The sequence below is a fragment of the Ctenopharyngodon idella genome, chromosome 3, assembly GCF_019924925.1.
Source record: "Ctenopharyngodon idella isolate HZGC_01 chromosome 3, HZGC01, whole genome shotgun sequence".
NCBI lineage: Eukaryota > Metazoa > Chordata > Actinopteri > Cypriniformes > Xenocyprididae > Ctenopharyngodon > Ctenopharyngodon idella.
The window spans coordinates 3049043-3068464 of record NC_067222.1 but is presented as its reverse complement, the minus strand read 5'-3'; the positions used below and the strand labels follow the sequence as shown (position 1 = coordinate 3068464).

General features: G+C 36.1%; 2 protein-coding genes across 5 annotated transcripts; both read right to left on the bottom strand.

Moving 5' to 3' along the window:
• Positions 1-3098: 3098 nt before the first annotated feature.
• On the bottom strand, positions 3099-13690 carry LOC127508499 (erythroblast NAD(P)(+)--arginine ADP-ribosyltransferase-like). 2 transcript variants are annotated; one of them, XM_051886532.1, is made up of 8 exons: positions 12020-13690; positions 9637-9736; positions 8880-8954; positions 8723-8754; positions 6046-6187; positions 4998-5927; positions 4771-4877; positions 3099-4694 (listed from the first exon to the last, which is right to left on the bottom strand). In XM_051886532.1, exons 7-8 carry the CDS (start codon positions 4819-4821, stop codon positions 3720-3722), a joined length of 1026 nt encoding a protein of 341 aa, XP_051742492.1. In that variant the 5' UTR covers positions 4822-4877; positions 4998-5927; positions 6046-6187; positions 8723-8754; positions 8880-8954; positions 9637-9736; positions 12020-13690; the 3' UTR covers positions 3099-3719. The 2 variants fall into 2 exon arrangements, with proteins under 2 accessions (XP_051742492.1, XP_051742493.1); XM_051886533.1 differs by having other exon boundaries at positions 4771-4849.
• A 136-nt stretch (positions 13691-13826) lies between these two features.
• LOC127508494 (uncharacterized) lies at positions 13827-19391 on the bottom strand. 3 transcript variants are annotated; one of them, XM_051886522.1, is made up of 6 exons: positions 19096-19391; positions 17010-17027; positions 16710-16776; positions 16548-16595; positions 15418-16434; positions 13827-15242 (listed from the first exon to the last, which is right to left on the bottom strand). In XM_051886522.1, exons 3-6 carry the CDS (start codon positions 16723-16725, stop codon positions 14956-14958), a joined length of 1368 nt encoding a protein of 455 aa, XP_051742482.1. In that variant the 5' UTR covers positions 16726-16776; positions 17010-17027; positions 19096-19391; the 3' UTR covers positions 13827-14955. The 3 variants fall into 3 exon arrangements, with proteins under 3 accessions (XP_051742482.1, XP_051742480.1, XP_051742481.1); XM_051886520.1 differs by having other exon boundaries at positions 16710-17027; XM_051886521.1 differs by lacking the exon at positions 17010-17027.
• Positions 19392-19422: the final 31 nt, after the last annotated feature.

Below are 19422 nucleotides of genomic sequence, written 5' to 3'. Positions count from 1 at the left end.
AGTGGCCTACGAACTCCTTGTGAGACTTGAAGCTGGCTTCTGCTGATGAAACTGCAAACTATTCTTCAATAAAATTTTCTTCAATTTATTTTTTTTTTTTTTTAACTCTGACTCCAGGTCTTTATTCATCATATCTGGTCTTTTGGGTCTTTAACTGTAAAATTCCCCTACAGTGCAGTCCATAAAAATGCAGTTTGGATATCTGATCTTGTATATGAGGATATTGGCCATGAGCATCAGTGTCACACTGGTTGTGTCATTGCCAGCAGCAAACAAATTTGACACCATGATGAGCAAATTCTGATCATGGAAAAAGTTAATCTTTTTCTCTAGATTCCTGGAAGAGACACATACACATCTATCATGGGTTCAGTTCACATCACACCACTAAATGAGATGTACATCAGTAAATTGACAGTATCATAGCTCTTTTTGTTTTAAATAGTAACTATTGTTGCAAGTAGAAATTATGGGGCTAAGCACACCAGTGATCTCAATGAGTCAATTTTGGTGAGGATTGGACAAATTTTGTTGGAGTAAAAGTGAAAAGAAAAAAAAAAAAAACAGGATGTGAATTAGATCAAAATTGTAAAAAGCTGTATGACCTTTATGAAAATGTATATAGACATATGACATTTCAGCAGACATTTTGACCAGGTGGTGCTGCATCCAAACTGTACAACTGTCACGATCACTGTCTGTTTCCATTTACGCCGCGAGGACGCGCCTTCCGGAAGGGGGGCGTTATGTCACGATCACTGTCTGTTCCTGTCAGTTCCTGGACTCCATTTCCCATAATCCTCCTTGCCAATCACATGCAGACTCACACACACACCACCTCATTGCGAAGTCTTGATTTGCTGTTGTGATCATTTCTAAGCGTTTTCTTGTGGACTGTTTCCTGGTTTCCGGTTGGATTGTTTATTCTTTGTGATTCTCTGCTGCCTGCCCTGATCATTGCCTGTTTCCTGGACTGTGATTGTTTGCTGCCTGCCCTGATCTTTGCCTGTACCCTGATTCTGTTTGTCTGCCGCCTGCCTCGACCATTGCCTGTCCTTGTTTATGTTCCTGCCTTTGCCCCTGTCTACCTGTGTAAATACTGTTCTTAATAAAGCTTGCAAATGGATCCCCGCTCTGCCGACCCATCATTACAACAACGCCACTTGGGGCTGTATTGTAATTATGCCTTTTTAATGTTTATTCTTATTTCAGGTATATGACTAGAAGAAGATGAAAAAAAGGGGGTTCTAAACTGTTTTTGAATTATCCAAATTTGGGTTGCCGAATTTTAAAAACTTATATAAAATGCCTAGAAAACAGCTCATAGTTTGACCAAATTCAACTTGGAAACACTCCATTTCACTGACATTTGTTGAAAAAAAGAGACATTTTTATGAGAGTCCTTTGTTTTGTCATGTCAGTTAAGAAAAGATTTTATTTCTTTGTGCTTTCAGGTGTGCCCCCTGTAAAACAGCCCTGTTATCTTGATATTTATGACCTTTTATTATAAGAACTACATACAGAATTTTGCCTTCCCTTTCAATAATCGTTCACTCTAGCTTGTTTCCTAATCTAGTTATCTAATAAACCTGGCATTGTGTACTACAATGATTGATGGCTCTTTGATGAGAGCAAAGGCTCCTTGTTTGTTCCCCACTTTGGATAAAAGCATCTGCTAAATGCATAAATGTAATGTAATTGTAATATTTTTATTTTTTTCAACCATGCAGTTGGTCTATTCATAAGTTTGATTGCAAAAGGTTTTTGCAATGTTATCCTGTTAAAACTTGCCAATTACTTGTCTCTTCCATGTTATTGCTCAGTTTCTTGTCCGTTCCAAAGTCTTGAAGAGTTGAGATTGAAAATCTTCTCAGCATCTTCCAGCTGTCTTTGTTCATCTCATCTGATAATGAAGGCCTGTATTTTCATGCAGGACAAACTCTTGAGTTTCTCTCTGCCTAAGATGAGTAATATGGGCCTCAATATATACAATTTTATATATATTTCAAAAGCATACTCAAAACAAAAATAAATAAATAAAGAATTAGTTCAAAGAACTTAATTAAAATTGGAAAAGATTTCCCACACATAGTTCATATAAGGACTAAGGAGACTAGAATTAGTGCATTTAAACAAATAATATTTTTGTTGAACAAACCTAATTAATTTAAATTCTCAATTATTTCAATTATGTATGAGTAAAATTAATCTTTTCCATTTATCTGCTAGCGAACAACAGCATTTTTGATTAAATGTAATGGGAAGAACACTTAACACTTATTATGAACACATTATTTAAGTGCATTTAAACTAATTAAGTATGATTTAATAAGCAGCCGCTAATTTGTATTGCTGGCAGTTAACTAGAAATCACTAAAATTGTTCAGTAATATGATGCAAAAAGATGTATGTATATGAAGAAATTAATTAAATATGCATATAAATCATCATTTTGAGGCCACTGACTTGATCCAGTATGTCTCAATAAGGAAAAAGGAAGTTCAAAGGGTTGGGGTATGAAAGGGAGTGACTGAGTGTAAATGATGGTTGAGATGGTGTTTAAAGAAACACTAAGGAAAAGTACTGAATCTATATTTTAATATGTGAACCCACAGGGCGAATTATGCCCAATAAAATAATTACAATGGATAAATTAGTTTAGGTTTCCTAGTCAGTACCCAGTTTATTGTAGTGGGGATTTGTTTTGTTTAATTAAAAAGTCAGTGCTGCACTTGTGCGGTATCCAACATAGGAAGCCAGAGCAAATAATCTTGTTCCGTCCACACTTACCTTTTTCTTTTCAGCATGTCATGATTGATTTCAACAAACTGATTCTGTGTCAAAACTATAAAATATTGTCTTGTTACTGTTGACATGAGCAAAATGGGTTGTGTTTTCCAGGTAAAAAGGCCTGTCAGATCACGTGAACTCAGAGACGAGGGAGGGTTGGATCTAAACGCAGAAGATTTATTAGAACAATGTAAAAAATACAAAGAACTAAAAACTGGGGGGAAAAAAAAAAACATGGTAAAACTGAACTGAGCAGCAACACTGCAGCCATGGAAGGACAGGACCTTACAATGAACACAGGAAACGTGTTAACATTTTTGATATTTATCTATTTATGAATGAAAAAATAAACATATGTAATACATACATGGGTCTTATATGTTATAAGCCTTTACAAATCTTTTGATTTGAACCAGTGCTTCGGAGACAAATCAGACAAATGCTGTGATTCAGTAAAACAATACAATCAATGTTCAATAACAAGAAACATGCAGTATCTACAGATTAATAGTAAGTTGGTAAACACAACAAAATAATGTTAATGTTAGTACATCATTAGAAAAAGTGACTTGTTTTCCACTTGCTACAGCACAGTTCAGGTTACTTATTCTTTGAATTAGCCTTTCAAAGTAAACACAGTGTCACATGTATCAATATACATTATATATTGTCCTGAACTGTACATGACTATATCATGTAAATTCAAAGCACTTTCTTCAGTGAACACCATATCCACACAGCAGGAGACTCCTAGGCGGATCCGCATTCAAGTCGCCAAACCCGCGTGACTGTCACATTCGTTTTGGCACCGCTCAGAGGATCAGCTCCGCCTCCGGGCGGCGCCGTAAATTCTACTGTCAATCAGCGGATCCTGAGCGGACCCATGTCGGATCCGCGGACGCGCACGCGCCTTTACTGTAACGATTGTATCAATTTGCGGGTTCCAAACGGACCCGCCGCGGAGGTAAGGTTTTAATCGCGGATGCAGGGCGGAGCCACGGCGGGTCCGCGATCCGCCTTCGTTGCAGATCCGTCACTGCGCGCAAGTGGAAGCCGATACGGGTCCGTTCGCGGATACGTTCCGGAAGCCGCGATACCTCCACGGCCGATCCGCCGCGGAATACTTTTGCTGTGTGGTACAACAAAGTACTATAGTACTTTGTTATGGTCTCGGTTTGTTTCTTGAACAAAGCACAGTTCAGGTCACTTCTTGTTCTAGTGCTATTCAACACAAACACAGTCTGACACCAGAGATCTTTCTGATTTTCTATTTTCTTGACAGCAGTGACATTAAACATCTCATATGGAGGAATCAGCACCTCTTGCTCATAAGGAAGCGTAGAGTATTTTGTCACATTAGCACCTTCACATGTGTGGATTTCAAAACAAGATACATTTCCAAAACCTTTTGCTCTGCCACGAAAAAAAGAGGAGGATGTAAATGAGCCAAAACGAATGCCTGTAAAAACATGCCCATCAAATTTAACATTTGTACCACGAAAAGTATCAAAGCATCTATTTTGTTTTTTCTTTAGAATCTGTATCGCATCTGTTAACAAAAAGTGAAGTGAATACCATTTGTATGTCATGCCTGTGTAGATTTGTTTGCCATTACGAGTGTCATTGTTGAATCTAGGATAAATTTTAAAAGTTGGGTGAGTGTACATAAAGATGGCAATTTTATGTTTTTTGTTTAATGTGCTGAAAATATTCCAATTACGGGTAACATTCTTTTCACTTATTTCCCAAGCATTTCTAAAATCATTTGAGTTATTAAGTTCCTTCTTCAGATATTTTGTCTCCACCAGTTTTTCCATTTTCTTTCTACAACCGACATACTGATCATCAACAGAATTCAGTGCCATATCCAGTGGAAATATCTGTCCTGCAGCAGCTCCGTGATCCTGCAGCAACAGGAATCATAATGATCACATCATCAGTATTCATGTCTGTAATATTCATACTAGAACACAAGCTTACCTGTCCTAGAGCAGCTAAAATGAGAAGAAGAGCTTCAATGATCAGCAGCATCTTGAATCAGTCGAATCCCTTAGATGATCTAGTAGATCAAAAGTGAAGAACAGATGCTGAAAGACAACCAGAAACACAACAGACTTTCACAAATACTAAATCAATATCACTTTCATACGAATATGTGCACAGATTTGCACAATGACTTTGACCTTGTGCTTTAACCCCAAACTTACCTGATTGTCTGTTTTTGTTAGAATCTGTTTTCTCTTTGTTATTTTTTTCAGGAGTTCAGGAGCAACAACGAGAAAAGAGAAGATCAGAAAAGTCATTCGCCCTCAGCCAGGCATCAACGACTCTTCAAACAAACATATGAGGAGGTTAAGGTTTCTTTTTACATCACTAATAATGTGTGTGTGTTTTCTGAAATATAACAGCTAAAGTGTGATCTTGTTGCATTCAGCTCAACTAAATTGACGAGCTCATCATAATGCAACACTTGTGAAGGTCTATGTGTTGTTTCACACTGCACAAAGGCTAAAAAAAAAAAAAAAAAAAAAACAACTTTAAGGCCTGCACTTGTAGTTGTACTTCGAGCTGTTCTGACTCTATGAAAGTTGCATTTGGAAGACATTCTGAATTTAAAGAAATTACTGAAATACTTGTAATTTATTTACTTGGAAAATTAGGAAACCTGATTAAAAGAGTAAAACAATGAATAAAAGTAACGATCACAATAAATAAATACATATACAATTCAACAACACATGAAACAAAGCTTTATTCAAACTTATTGTTCAAACAGTCATGCATTTACAGCAGTTGACCACTGGGGCCCACCCTCATGGATGGGAAAGGGACATCGAGGCTATCATTGCACCCATTTGCCTCATCACCTCATACAGAGAGCCTGTACAGAACCCTGTGCAGGCTCCTTTCAACAGCAGGCACTCCCGTGCATGAAGCATGAAAACAAGCTGGTGCTCTATTTTCTCACTCTTCTCAATGGGGACATCACTGAACCAGAGGATGAGGAAGGCCATGATGACCGCCCCCCTGATCCCCACAACCTTGAAGCAAGAGTGGGAGAACATGCGCAGGACAATCTGGCTGTCGCTGTGTCTGCTCCAAACATTCGTGTGCCTGCTCTCCATGAGCATGTCTACCTGTAAAACATTTAAACATGTTAAATCATTTTACAATTCATGTCAGCTTTCTGTTTCTTGCCATATTTTATTTCATATCTTTACAATTGCACGATAATTGTCATTGTAGCTTTATTACTTTTTGTGGTGTAGTGGGCTAATCCACTGAACTGGTAAGCAGAAGGTTGCTGGTTCGATCTCTGCAGCCACCTCCAAGTGTGTCCTTGAGCAAGGCACTTTACTCCAGGTTGCTCCAGATGGATTATCCCTGTAATAAGCCTCTACCAAATGAGTAAATAAATGTAAATGTGATTTTTGTAAATCCTTGTAAGTGTCGGGCACAAATGCTCAATAAAGCTGCTTGTTTTTTAAAGTTTATTTCTTCAAGGTACTATAATATAATATAAACATAAATTCAGTCATTATTTACTCGCCTTCATGCTGTTCAATCCCTGTTTTTTTTTTTTTTTTTTTTTTTTTTTTGCTTTTTCTGAACACAAAAGTTAATTTTGGTTAAGTTTGTCCTGCTGGTTTCTTCTGGTCAATATCAGTCAGTGTGGAGCTTGACTTCCAGACAGAGATTTTTTCATCTGGAGTCCGAGTCAAGTCTGAAGTCTCTCCCTGCGTTCCATTCAGAAGGGCTCATCCCTATGCCCTAATCCCTTCAAAGGGTTTATCCTCCGGAGTGAGAGCATCGAAAGGATGAAGGGTGTAGGGGTCAAAAAACTATTTTTTTGGAACGCAATTCTGCGTCATCTTAACGAGACAATCAAAGCATGAAGCACCTTCATCGCACATTTTGTAAGTTGGTTTATTTATTTATTTTTGGTTTATCGCACCATATTGTATATTGTGTCTATGTATTTTAAACATTTGAATGGACTGAAAAAAGGAGCTGTAAAGTTTTTTTTGTTAAAGTACAATGTTGTTTTGATCACAATAATGTACCAAATCTAACTCATATAAATATTACAGTAAAATAGAAAAATACTACACATACATTTATAGGTAAAATCAAACTCCGAGCCTCCCATTCTGTGACGCCAAACAACTTCCCTGTGCAAAGGATCATGGGGGTCCGAAATGTCCATCAGTTGTACCCTTCGAAATCCTTCGGAATGAAGTTTTGAGCACCTCGGTTTGGAACGACCCTTCAATATGGCGGCCATGATTGTTTTCACTCCGAAGTGCCCTTCGGAGGGCGATATATCCCTTTTGGAACGCACCGGTAATCACTGGAGTCTGAGTCAATTCTGGAGTCTTTTGTCACGAGTCCGAGTCGAGTCTCGAGTCATTCAAAAAAGAAAAAAAAAATTCTCATGTTCAAATTCTATTTTTTATCCTAGTTGTATATATATATATATATATATATATATATACAAAATAATATTATCTTTTGTTTGAAATTAAGGTCCTATGGTGTAAGGGATAATGTACATCCAGCTTGTTACTTTATAATCCATTGCAATGTACAAAACAATCGTCCTGGCAACACGAGTAGTCATTTTCAATACAGTCGCTAAGTGGGCGCAAGATGGCGCCAGTGAGTCACGGTTTGTTATACAGCTTTGTTGTTATTGACGACAGTCATTATCAGAAAATATCAAATCTCAGAATGTTTAAGTCAATAGAAAACTATACGCATGCTGATTGTGATACGTTAAAATATGAGCTTTAAGTAATAAATGGATTAATGGATTTCTATCTCTCTCTCTTTTGGACACACATTAAGAAAGAGAAAAGCTGCATATATACTACGAAAAGATGGATAAAACATAGTGCTAGGTTTAAATGCTAGATTTTTTTGTTCATATTTGAACAGGCTGGCAATCCAAATGAGCCATGCAGCTACACCACAGTATAACAGCTAATGTTAGCTGTGTGAGTTAATGTTACTAACCTTTGTGGATGCGATGTCTCATAAAATTTGATGTTTTCGTTCCGGTGTCTTTAATTGTTTTCCCGCATACTGTGCATCTAGCCGATCTGACATGATAATAAACCCAAACGAAAGAACATATGGCATGTTGACTCCTGTCATGTTTCATGGGACTCTTATGACATTTCGGAGTTTACGCGCTATACACGGACATATGTAATCAAATTCTATGACAAGAGTCCGATCTACCACGACACGTAGGGAAATATCTGTGACGCAGATATTATAAAACCTTTCAAGCACAACACAAATTCTTTAATATATCAGTAGATAAGGGTAAAAGGCTTGAGTTGTTTTTAAAATATTCACGAGTCTTTTGTGTCGAGTTGAGTCAAGTCTGAAGTCATTTCAGGTCGAGTCAAGTCTGAAGTCTATTAAAATGCGACTTCAGTGCGACTCGAGTCCGAGTCACTAACTCGAGTGCCCATCTCTGCTTCCAGAAGCTTCCTGACATTATTTTATGATGCTTTTGAAGCTTCTGAAAGTCGGGCTCCATTTTATAAACAGAAACCAGCAGAGCAAACTTGACCAAAATCACATGCTCAATGTCTTTTGGTCTTTTTCTAGATGCTCTCACTGAGGATGAAGAGACCACAGCAATATCCGGGCCAGATGCGGCAATAAGGACAGGTGGAGTGATGGAGGGTCTCATTCATGGCATTATACCATTTCCAGGATGTTGCTGTGGTCTCCCCATCCTCAGTGCTCACACCAGTGTGCGGACATTTCAGATCCTACAAAATGCACAAACATAATACAAAAGCAGTCATTTTAACAGCAAATGTCATTTGATTTCTGCATTAGAAGTAACAAAATGATCTTAATTTATATTTTTGTTTCAGGTTTCCCCCTTTTTTTCCACAAATGTCACCGTTACCTTGCCTTGCAGGCCCTGCTCCACCAAAAGCTCTGCAGCAAATGCACAGAAATCAAGAATAAGAAAAGTGCTGTAACAACTCTGTTTGAAATTACAATAATTAAAATACAACTTAAGATTTAACTAGATTTTTTATTCATTTCTGTAGTTTACTCACTCAAAGCCTTTGGTGGCATCATTCCTTCATCAGCCTCTCTCCACCAGATAAGCACACACGTGTGCTCATCTGTCCCTGTAACATCCAGACAAGATTCAAGTTACCTCGGTCATTTATGTGCCCAATATTACATTGTTCTGGCGTGAAACTCTAGATGGCGCAGGCTGATAAACTTATTTGGTTGCAATCACGTCATTATCTACATAGCACAGCTGATTGGTTGTTGTTGCATCAGCGGCCAGTGAGCTGTGGCACAACATTCAAACAAACAGAGGCAGTGTTTGCTGTCAGCAGTCTGCAACGCACTTTCAGAAACCCTCCTCCTTACCCAGCTCCACCTGTATAGATCTGCTACAATTCATGTATGTGCAGCAGCAGCAGCATGTCTTACATGCTTACAGAAATGTCTTTGAATGTATTGGCAGTAGTAAGTCTCGGTACTTGCTCTGCAGCAGCGTAGCAGATCTATTCCTCCAAGATCAAATACATTAACATTGTCTTGTCCACTACCATGCCAATCTCTATTACCATACCAGTCTCCCGAGAGCTGTCATGACAGAACTACATTTCATGAGTTTGCTTGCCCATTCAGCCTTGATGGTTAATAGTAAAACAAACTTGGCTTGCTGTCCGCGGAGGAGGCTCGAACCTGAAGCTCGTCTAGCATCTTTACACCAACAATTCATCCGTTTACTCTACAGTAGTTCAACAAATGCAATTTAACACAAGGAACCATGTTTTGGTTTGTAATACTCACATTTGAAAACACCCACATCGCTGTTGTCCTCCATGTTCGATTATGACGTATCCTGGGAAGGCCGGGATAGAAAAGTATCCATCGATGAACACTTCAGAATCTGGGCGGAAGCAGTAGACCATCCGTGAATATCTCGCCAACTCTTTTATGAATACTGAGGTTTCAGACATGCTACTCTTTTCACGTACTGTTTTCTCCTACTATATAGTAGGTAAGTAGGCATATTCGGATGCAACATTAGTATACGCACGTCCGAATCTTGTGATAATTAGTACACCACCCAGGTATTTTTTGCCTACTCCTTTATGAAAACTGAGGATTCGGACATACTATTTATTCGTCTGCTGCTTTTTACCTACTATAAAGTTGGGAAGTATGCAGTTTCGAATGCAGCCAGAGACAGCTGCAAGTTTATCACCGAACTACCCGCTTAAATGTTTTTTTCTGCAATATAATTTCAAGATGGAAGTATGTGAATGTTCAAAAATTATTACATGACTTTTTCATTCCTATCTGTCTGTCTGTCTGTCTTCTGAGTTGTGTGTGTTCATTTACCTGCATTGTTTATGCTGTCTTTGTGTTGTTTGTGATTTTGTTTTTACTTATATAAATAAATTGCTTTTATTGACACGATAATTTAGTTTGTCTTGTTTTTTTATTATTAGATTAGATGTTGTTTTAAACATTCAATCAAAACATACGTGTTCAAGAAACAAGACCATGTGTAAAATTAATGTAAAAAATATGTTTTTAACCCAAAGTACATTTACACAAAATGAGAACCAACAAGATTCTAATCATTTTAAGTTTAGAAAAGCTTATTTTTTCCCCCATTGTGTTCCTGGAATATCAGATTTAATTAAGCATGACTAGAAATACAATGTTCAGTAACGAGAAACATGTAAAATCTACAAGTTAACTGATTAAACAAATAAAATTTGTGAAATTAGTAAAACATTAAAGAAAGCAGCATGGTTTCCCCTGTTAAACAATGCACAGTTCAGGTCACTTGTTTTTCCAGTGCTGTTCAATACAAACACTGTTTCACACCAGAGATCTGGCTGATCTGCTCTGTTCCTGACATCTGTGACTTTAAACGTCTTTAAACGGAATCAGCACCTCTTTCTCATCAGGATACTTTGAATATTTTGTCAAATTTTCACCTTCACAAGTGTAGATTTCAAAACAAGATTTATTTCCAAAACTCTGTTTTGAAAATGAGCTCAAATGAACCTCTTTGTTCTGACCATCAAATTTAACATTTGTACCATGATTAGTTTCATATCTATTTTGTGTTTTCTTCAGAATCTGTATCGCTTCTGTTAACAGAAATTGAAGTGAATACCATTTGAATGTCCCCTCTTTGTATTTTTGTTTGTCAGTACGAGTGAAATTACTATATACTTTAGAGTCTTTGTTAGTGTACACATGAATGACGACTGAACGAATCTGTTGCAAATTATCCTCTGCTTTTTTGGCTGTCTCTTCACCTTCTTGCCAAGTCTTGCCAACATTCAATTAACATTAAGGAAACTGAACATTTCTATGTTCTTTGAATGTTAGAAATCAACATTCCTAGAATGTTGAATTTTGAATCAAAATTAAGTTTAAAGAATGTTTTAGGAACATCATACCTTTTAAAAAACGTTTCTCTAACGTCAAGAAAACTGGACATTTTTTACATTCCCAGAACCAACAATGAATTTAGAAGAAAATTCTTATAACAAAAATCTGTTAATTGGGAAGTCAACAAAAATATATAACTATACTCAAGTATAAATACCAAAATGACTCTCTGATACAGGACTTTCTAAAGGGTGTGGGAATACTAATTATCCACTAATAGAGTGCTGCAGGTGTGACATCAAAACCTGAAAGACTAATTCGCTGCTGGTTCCTTTAAGAGTTTCCTATGGGGTTTTTATGAAGAGGTTTTTTTTAATTAATAAGTAAAAAAAAAAAAAAAAAGCCTGTGGTAAATATAACTTGACAATACTCTGTGCTTTACAAGGTAAACTGCACACTCCCATATCAAAAAAGTGAGTAATTTTAAAAAATGTATGTTTCTGATTAGTAACTAGATTAGAATGTTTGTGTTGTGTGTGGTTTTGATGTTATACCTTCAGCACTCTATAGAGCAAAGCCACAGTATAAATGAGACAAAGAAGAATTTGGCAGTTTGTTACAGTCACCAGCTCAGTCACCTTCTCCGCACTACATTTCCCAGCATCCTTCCTGATCCACACCTGCACCCAGTCATCCACCTCGTTATCCCTCATCAACTCACCCTATATCAGCAGTCAACTTCCTCACCCCAGTTGTCTGGTCTTGTTTACGTGTACAACTACATCAATGAGAAACCACACAGACCCGCTAGACTCACCTGAGTACCTACCCGCTGTGTCTTCTGTTCCCCTCGTCGTCGTGTCCCTGGATCCTCTGCATCGCCTACTCCATCACCGCAGCACCTGAACAAGAGACTAGTGATGGCGAAATGAAGCTTTGTGAAGCACCGAGGCTTGCTCTCAACTGTATCGTAAAAAGGTTCATTACTAGAAGCTTTTTAAAACGGTGCACACTATAACGACATCTTGTGGTCAAAAGGTGGAAAAAACTGCCTTTGTGTCCCAGACGACCCAGCCATTTTTTGACTGTCATGTAATATATCAGTTTGTGCTATGAAATGCGTATAAGACAATGAAAATAATTAGTCTATATAAAAAAATAGTCTTTTCACGTGTCATTTTACTTGCACAATGTGAATAAATGAGGCTTGGAATAAATTTTTTGGGGAAAAATAGGCAAGCTTGGGCATAGGCTATTATCAAAATAAACATAGAATGCTCAGTTGAAGTAGCCTACTTATGAACTCGGAATAAATACAAACTGAACATGCATAAAACTACACATGTAAATATTTATTCGTGTTGATTTATTCTTATCAAAAAAAGCGAATGACACCTGCGCAAGGGTTCATGTTATAGAGTACCTCAGGGATAACGTGTTTTTGTAGGCAAAACCTGGACGCGAGTTAGCATTTTAGGACTTCCGGTTCCATCGCCCTGAAGTCAATGGGTTTTTTGAATGGGTTTTTACTAAATCGCCTGAAATAAGGTCTGTGGTTAACAAAGCCTCTACATATTTTCACGTTTTGATCTATGACATAAAACACACCAGTTATAACCCGCTTGTGATTTTTTTTTTTAACCTTTATTGTGTCTTAAAAACGGCGGTTGCTAACAAATTGCTAAAAGGGACTACTTCCTTTGGCAGGTACTTTAGCCGTCATCATGACAAACAGGACATTTGGACAGCATTTCTCATGAAAAAGTGGATAAGTATTCATACACAGCGCAGATCATAATGAGCGAGCATGTTTTTAAAATATTATTATTAAATAAAGTTTGAGGAAGCTTGGTGGTGGAGACGTTGATCCGCGACCATGGTGTGCTGTAGTCCGTTTATAGCCTACTGTTAGCTTTTTATATCTGACAACTTTATTTAGGCTTCAAAATGTATAAATGTTGTGTTAACTTGTAAAGATTATCTTGATAGACAAAACGTGTAAGTGTCATAACCCTTTGTTAAACACAGAGCTTACTTTTTGCGATTTTCCAAAAGTCTATAGGAAAAAAGCATAGGCTTTCAATCGAGGGAACCCGTGCGCCGCTAACTTCCGGGTTGGCCTACAAAAACACGTCATCCCTGAGGTACTCTATTTGAATCAGAATACGAAGCAGTCACGTGGTTGTGTGCGAAAACAAAGCTTCGGGCGTCATAGATCACGTGGTTATGGCACGAATAAAGCTCCGGTACAGTGCTTCACTGTGAGATGTTTCGTTTTTTTGATACAAGCTTCGAAGCTTCGGTGTCAAATGTCACATCACTACAAGAGACACTGTTGTTACTTCTCAGCTAAGTCATCATCTGTTTACCTTGAACTGCATTACTCACCTCTGCTGGCTCATGTTTCTGTTTATCAACTCAGCCTGTAATAATCTCTGTTTATATTCCATTTGCCTTCTGTTCCATGACGATGTTGGCATGATTAAACATAAATTAAATGCTAAACCTAAATTCACATTTCACAATAAAAAATGGGCCTATCAGTTGTTTATAATTTGTGTATATTGTTTGCAAATCATAAAATGAACATTTTAGAAGTCACAAAAACAAATAATTAAAGTATGTTTTTAAAAAAATCAAGTTTTAATGTGACCTTAATATTAAAAAAGAGATAAAAAAATGTTGAAATCATAAAAGGACATAAAGGTGCATGAAGTTGCCAGTGCCTGTTTTCCCTGATTATCCTCATGGCATCACAGTGTACGAACAGATTTAAATGGCAGTGATTCCCTGAATTCAGTCAGTTGAGCAACTAAATAAGGTTTTTTTTTTTTTTTTTTTTTTTTTTTTTTTACAATATGTCAACATTTACTAAAGACTAAAGTTTAGCTGTAACCTTAATAGTTAGTGCTGCAAATATTCAGAATGTAACCATATACCCAAGTAAAAAATATTCTCATTTAAGGGTTAGTTCACCCCAAAATGAAAATTGTCATTATTTACCCTCATGTTGTTCCAAGCCCGTAAGACTTTTGTTCATCTTTGGAACACAAATAAAGAGCTCTTCTCTTTTTTTTTTTTTTTTTTTTTTATGAAATCTGAGAGATGTCTGTCCCTCCATAGACTGCATTTGCAACTTGATCTTTAACGCTTCAAACAGTTCATTAATAGATCGGAAAACTAATCCATATGAATTGAGCAGTTTAGCCCAAATTTTTGAAAGAGAGTATCCCTTCAAGTTATGAAAACATTATTTCAGAATGTCTTTTTTTTCTTGGTTATACAAATGTTAAGGGAATTTTTTGCAAACACTATGGGAACATTACTTTTGAATGTTCACTAAACATTCTGAAATAAGTAGTAACTTCTTAAAAAATGGTAGATGAACATCCAACTAAATTCTTTAAGAAAAAACATTCCATGAACAATGCATAAATACCGTTTTTGTGCTAACATTTTGAGAACGTCATTAAAGACCAGACAACTTTGAACAAACATTCTATTAACATTATTAGAAGAATGTTTATAACTTTGAGAGAACCTTGTCAGAATGTTCTGAGAACATTCCCTGTCCCCTGGGTAGGAACTAATCATTAGACACGTTTCATGGTTCTCTGGGTTCGTGAAGATAAAATTATTCCAGTGCCAAATTTTAATTAAGACGTGTGAGACTTCCCTGATATGGAGAAGAAATATCTCATTAAAATGAAGCAGTCCTCTTTAAGAAAGAAATGATGACTGCAAAGCTGATGATCACCATGTTTTTCCAATTTCCTCCAAGAAAGGTTCAAACAGCTGTATCATTTTATCATCATTACGAGGGATTTTCTTGATGAGGTCTTGTATTTTCAGCACTGCTCGTCGTTTATCCCACTGATTTTTAATTGCGTTTGCTAGATCAACGGTGTCCACTATTGAGTCAATGGATATTGTGAATTCTTCATCCTCCTTTAAGTAGTATTTCAGTTTCTTCACTTCATAATCCTTCAGCATTTCCAAGATCTTAAGAAGAGTCTCACTCCAGTTGTTTAGAGCTGAGCCTGTGGGAATGTGATCAGATGAGATGAAATGATATAGTAATTCACTGCATTTCATTTACTAATAATTGTGTACAATATTATTATACTATAAAAAAATGATCAATGATTCACACTTTGATCACAGCACTTATCAATGAACGTATTTTGAACATTTACATTTGTACTATCTTCATACCTTTTGAAGAAAGATCATGCATTTGTGTGTAGCTTGTCATGGATTCCCGTTTAACATCTTGACAGAGTTTATTACGATAGCCTGCATGTACATGTTGATCCTCTTCTTGATGCTTTTGTAACTCCTTTTCCAATACTTCAATCTTCTCTTTCAGTGTTACATTCTCATGATTCATTTCCTTTAGTTGACCTTCCAGTTCAGTAATTCTTCTGCGTAGGGCAGACAGGTCAGGTCTATCTTGAGTTCTTGATTGTAGCCTCTTTATCTCCCTCTCTTTTTCTTCAACAATGGTATTCAGTCTCTTGATCTCTTTATCCTTAGAATCGAGTAGCGCTTTATTTTGTGCATTTTTACAATTGTCCTTGTAGGTTGATATAGAACTGATTTTAGATTTGATTCTTGTGACAAGGTCTTTTAAGCCTGACAGTATTATAGTATCATCCTTTATCTGATCATTAGGTTCAAAATAACAGGGTAAGTTCTTCTTGGCAATGAGCTCTTCAATTGTGTCAGTAATCTGGCTGTAGTTTTTTTGGATCACAAAATATCTTTGTCCACATTTGTCAATTAAAGGTTGAAGCTGCTGGCGTATGATATAATCCTCAATGGTATAATCATCCAGTTTTTTTCTATGTGTGAAGAGCACTATAGTATGCTCCCACAGCTGAGCAGAAAGAAGATTTTCTAGTGTGCTGATGGTCAACTCTGAGAGTTTCGAATTTAATTTAAGAGTCAAGAGCACTGCGTGAGGTCTCGTGATATATAAGGACTTCACACAGTGAAAAATGTCATTTTTGGTTTTCTCTGGACTATTCCAGTCTTCTTTCCAGCTTGGGGTGCGAGTCAAATGGATCCGTCTTCGTGATACTGTACGAGTCTCTTTAATGTCGTCATGTTTGCGAACTGTCCAGAATGTGAAGACCTTTTTCCTAAGGATGGCATTACCAATGGAGTTTTTTCCAACACCATGACTTCCAATTAACACAAGCTTAAGTTCCTCAAAAACAGGCAGAATTTCTGAAAGAGTGAAAATTTTAATTGAAATAAATTGAAATATATTTGAAAGGTAATGTAAAGAAATGTAATAAATAATAATAAATCTAAATACACAGATATGTTCATATGCTCACCTTCATCACCTTCATTGCCATTTAACAAGCACTGCTGGTCCTCTTGTGCTAAAAATAATTTATAAATTGTAATATAGGCACTCCAATCACAGATTCACAGGGAAATATTTAATGTTATAAAGATTTAAAAATCTGTATATTTATGTAAAACACACAACTTACATGATTTGTTTCCCATTTTTCATGTTTCAGTCAGGGAACGTCTCGATAGCTTCAGTTCATAAACTTCCTAATGAAAAGGTTGATTAAAATAAAGGATTATAGAAATGTTAGAGCTGAAAATTGTTTTCAGTGTATGTACAGAAAAGAAGATGACTCCAGAATATGAACACAACACATTTAATTACACGTTAAGCATTTTAGAATGTTAAGTTTTGCCGTCGTGTCTGCGTTCATATATAAATTGCACAACCTTTTTTGTCCATTAGATCGAAAGATCAGAAAAAAAAACCATACATTTACCTGCCCATAGACCCTTGCCTTGTAGAAATCAGGACAGAAGTGGTTGAAAGTGGACAAAAGAGACAGATTAAAACACCAGGTGTAAATGTGTATGCGTCTCCCTCGTCTACTTTACTCATCTACGTTTTTTTTCTTGAAATTTTGTGGGTTTTTAGGGTCATGAATATGCATGCAAAGTTTCAACACGCTGATGTGTTTTGACATATACACACTAAATTTTGGTTTCTTTGGTGATGTTTGCGGGTCAATTTGACCCACATATTTTAATGCTCTAAGTCAACTGTACAGACCCAAAATAATAACATGTCTTGGTTATATTTTGATATTTTAGTTTTTTTTACTATCCTGTGAAGCTAAAAAAAGGAGCTTTTCCTCACTTATTTCAATATAAAAAATATTTTGTCAGCCACATATGGTAAAAATGAGCTATCATTTCTTTTTTCAGTCTATCTGAAATACTATCTAACCTACATGGTTATGGTTATGTCTGGTTATGTCTCTTAACCCATGTGTACTGTTGCGGGTCAATTTGACCCGTTTTGATTTTTGAGTTGTCGGAAACATCAGTTAACCTATGTTGTTTTTTGAAATTTTGTGACTTTTTCTTATTTAGGGTCACGAACATGCATGCAAAGTTTCAACACGCTGATGTGTTGTCAAATGTGCATACAGAAATTTTATACATTCGTACTGTTCATGGGTCAATTTGACCCATATAGACAGCCATTTAAAAGCAACCACAGACCTAAAATACAAAACACTTCTGTGTTGTATGTCACAGCTCTTCAACTCTAGTACTGAAGTGCCAGTGTCTTACGGAGTTTAACAACTTTTTATTTTCAAAGTTTGTGGAAATATAAAGTTGTTTTACCTGTTAATTGTCTGTCCCACTTTTTGAGCTTAGATATGAAAATTACTTTTCTAACTTAAATTGTTAAAAATCTTGAATACTTCAGAGACTTAAGTTTGGTTTTTTAAAGGGAACACTTCACAGATTATTGTAGAAGTAAAACAAAGTTGTAAAAGTAAAGTTTAAAAAAGTTATAGAAGTTTGTTTATGAAAATTTAAAATATATAAAATATACATTTTTCATATATGGTTTGAGTGATCTGAACCATATTTTTCCATACTTTTCAAAAAATTTATGAAGTAGACATCCTATTCAGAAGAAGTTTGTGCGGTAATGTTAATATTTGATTTGAATTCGATCCCTAAAACACATATAAAAAACATACGGGAGGAATCAGAGTGCGTGTTATAGTTTGGCACCGCATCACAAATGAAGAATCTATCGCTATTTATCTATTGCTCTGTCATTTCTTTTGAAAATCAGTCACCAATATGAAAACTATGCATGCAGAGGGCCAAAAGTTACATAGTGTCCCTTTAATGTCAAACTAAAATTATTATTATTATTATTATGCGTCCATCAGAGTTGGTGGTCTGTGAGGAAAAAACTAGGAAGGCTGATATAAATCAATATCGATAAAACCAATGCATGACTGCAGTCATTTTTATCATAAACATTTTGACAGTTATGCTCCCATACACAGATGATCTCTTCCTAAAATAGTCTTGATAAATTACTTTTCCTAATAATATTTAATATCATACAGACTTTGACTAATGCAAACATATGAATGTAGCACCCCATTCCAGACTAGAGGAACACCATTCTTTACTTGTTTTATTATGATAAATTTCTGTATGATCCTGATATTCAGTCTCACTAATGAAATCCTTCTGTAACATTATTTTAGCTAAATCTGAAAGTTCCTCTTTACGTTGTCTTATGAGTTATGAGTCATGATGGAACAAAAGTGATAGTGAAAGCTGCCATAAGAAACACAGGCAACAATCAGTTGGTAGGTGAATTATATAACAGTTAATTTCATCACTTTAGTTGTTTCATTAGGAACTGCTCGAAATTTCAACGCAAATATTGTATCCACTTTGGTGTATTTAAGAACAAAAGAGATATGCTTGTCAAAATACTTTTGCTTTTAAAATGCAGTATCTCAATTGATCAAATTAAGTCAAACTTGCACATATTAAAAGTCAGACAACAGAATTATATTTACTTACGTCAGATTTCTCTCAAAGTGAATTAGAGCTGCTGTTTAGGTTATGTTTTCACAAAACAGGAAGCATCACAGACTCGCAAGGAAAATTCCCCTTTTCGTCAGCATAATGATGACAGATGGGATAATATCCAAAAGTCTTTGATAAGTATTATATATGGATTAATTTTATTAATTCCAATTGGTTATAGCACTGAATTAGAGATTATTTTATTGTCTGTTTGTTAATGTCTATAAAGACATCCCACTGCAGACCACCCATCCCTCTTTTTCCTGTGTTCTTCTAAGTCATGTGACTCGTTTTACAGACAAGACACTAAATATAGACCTA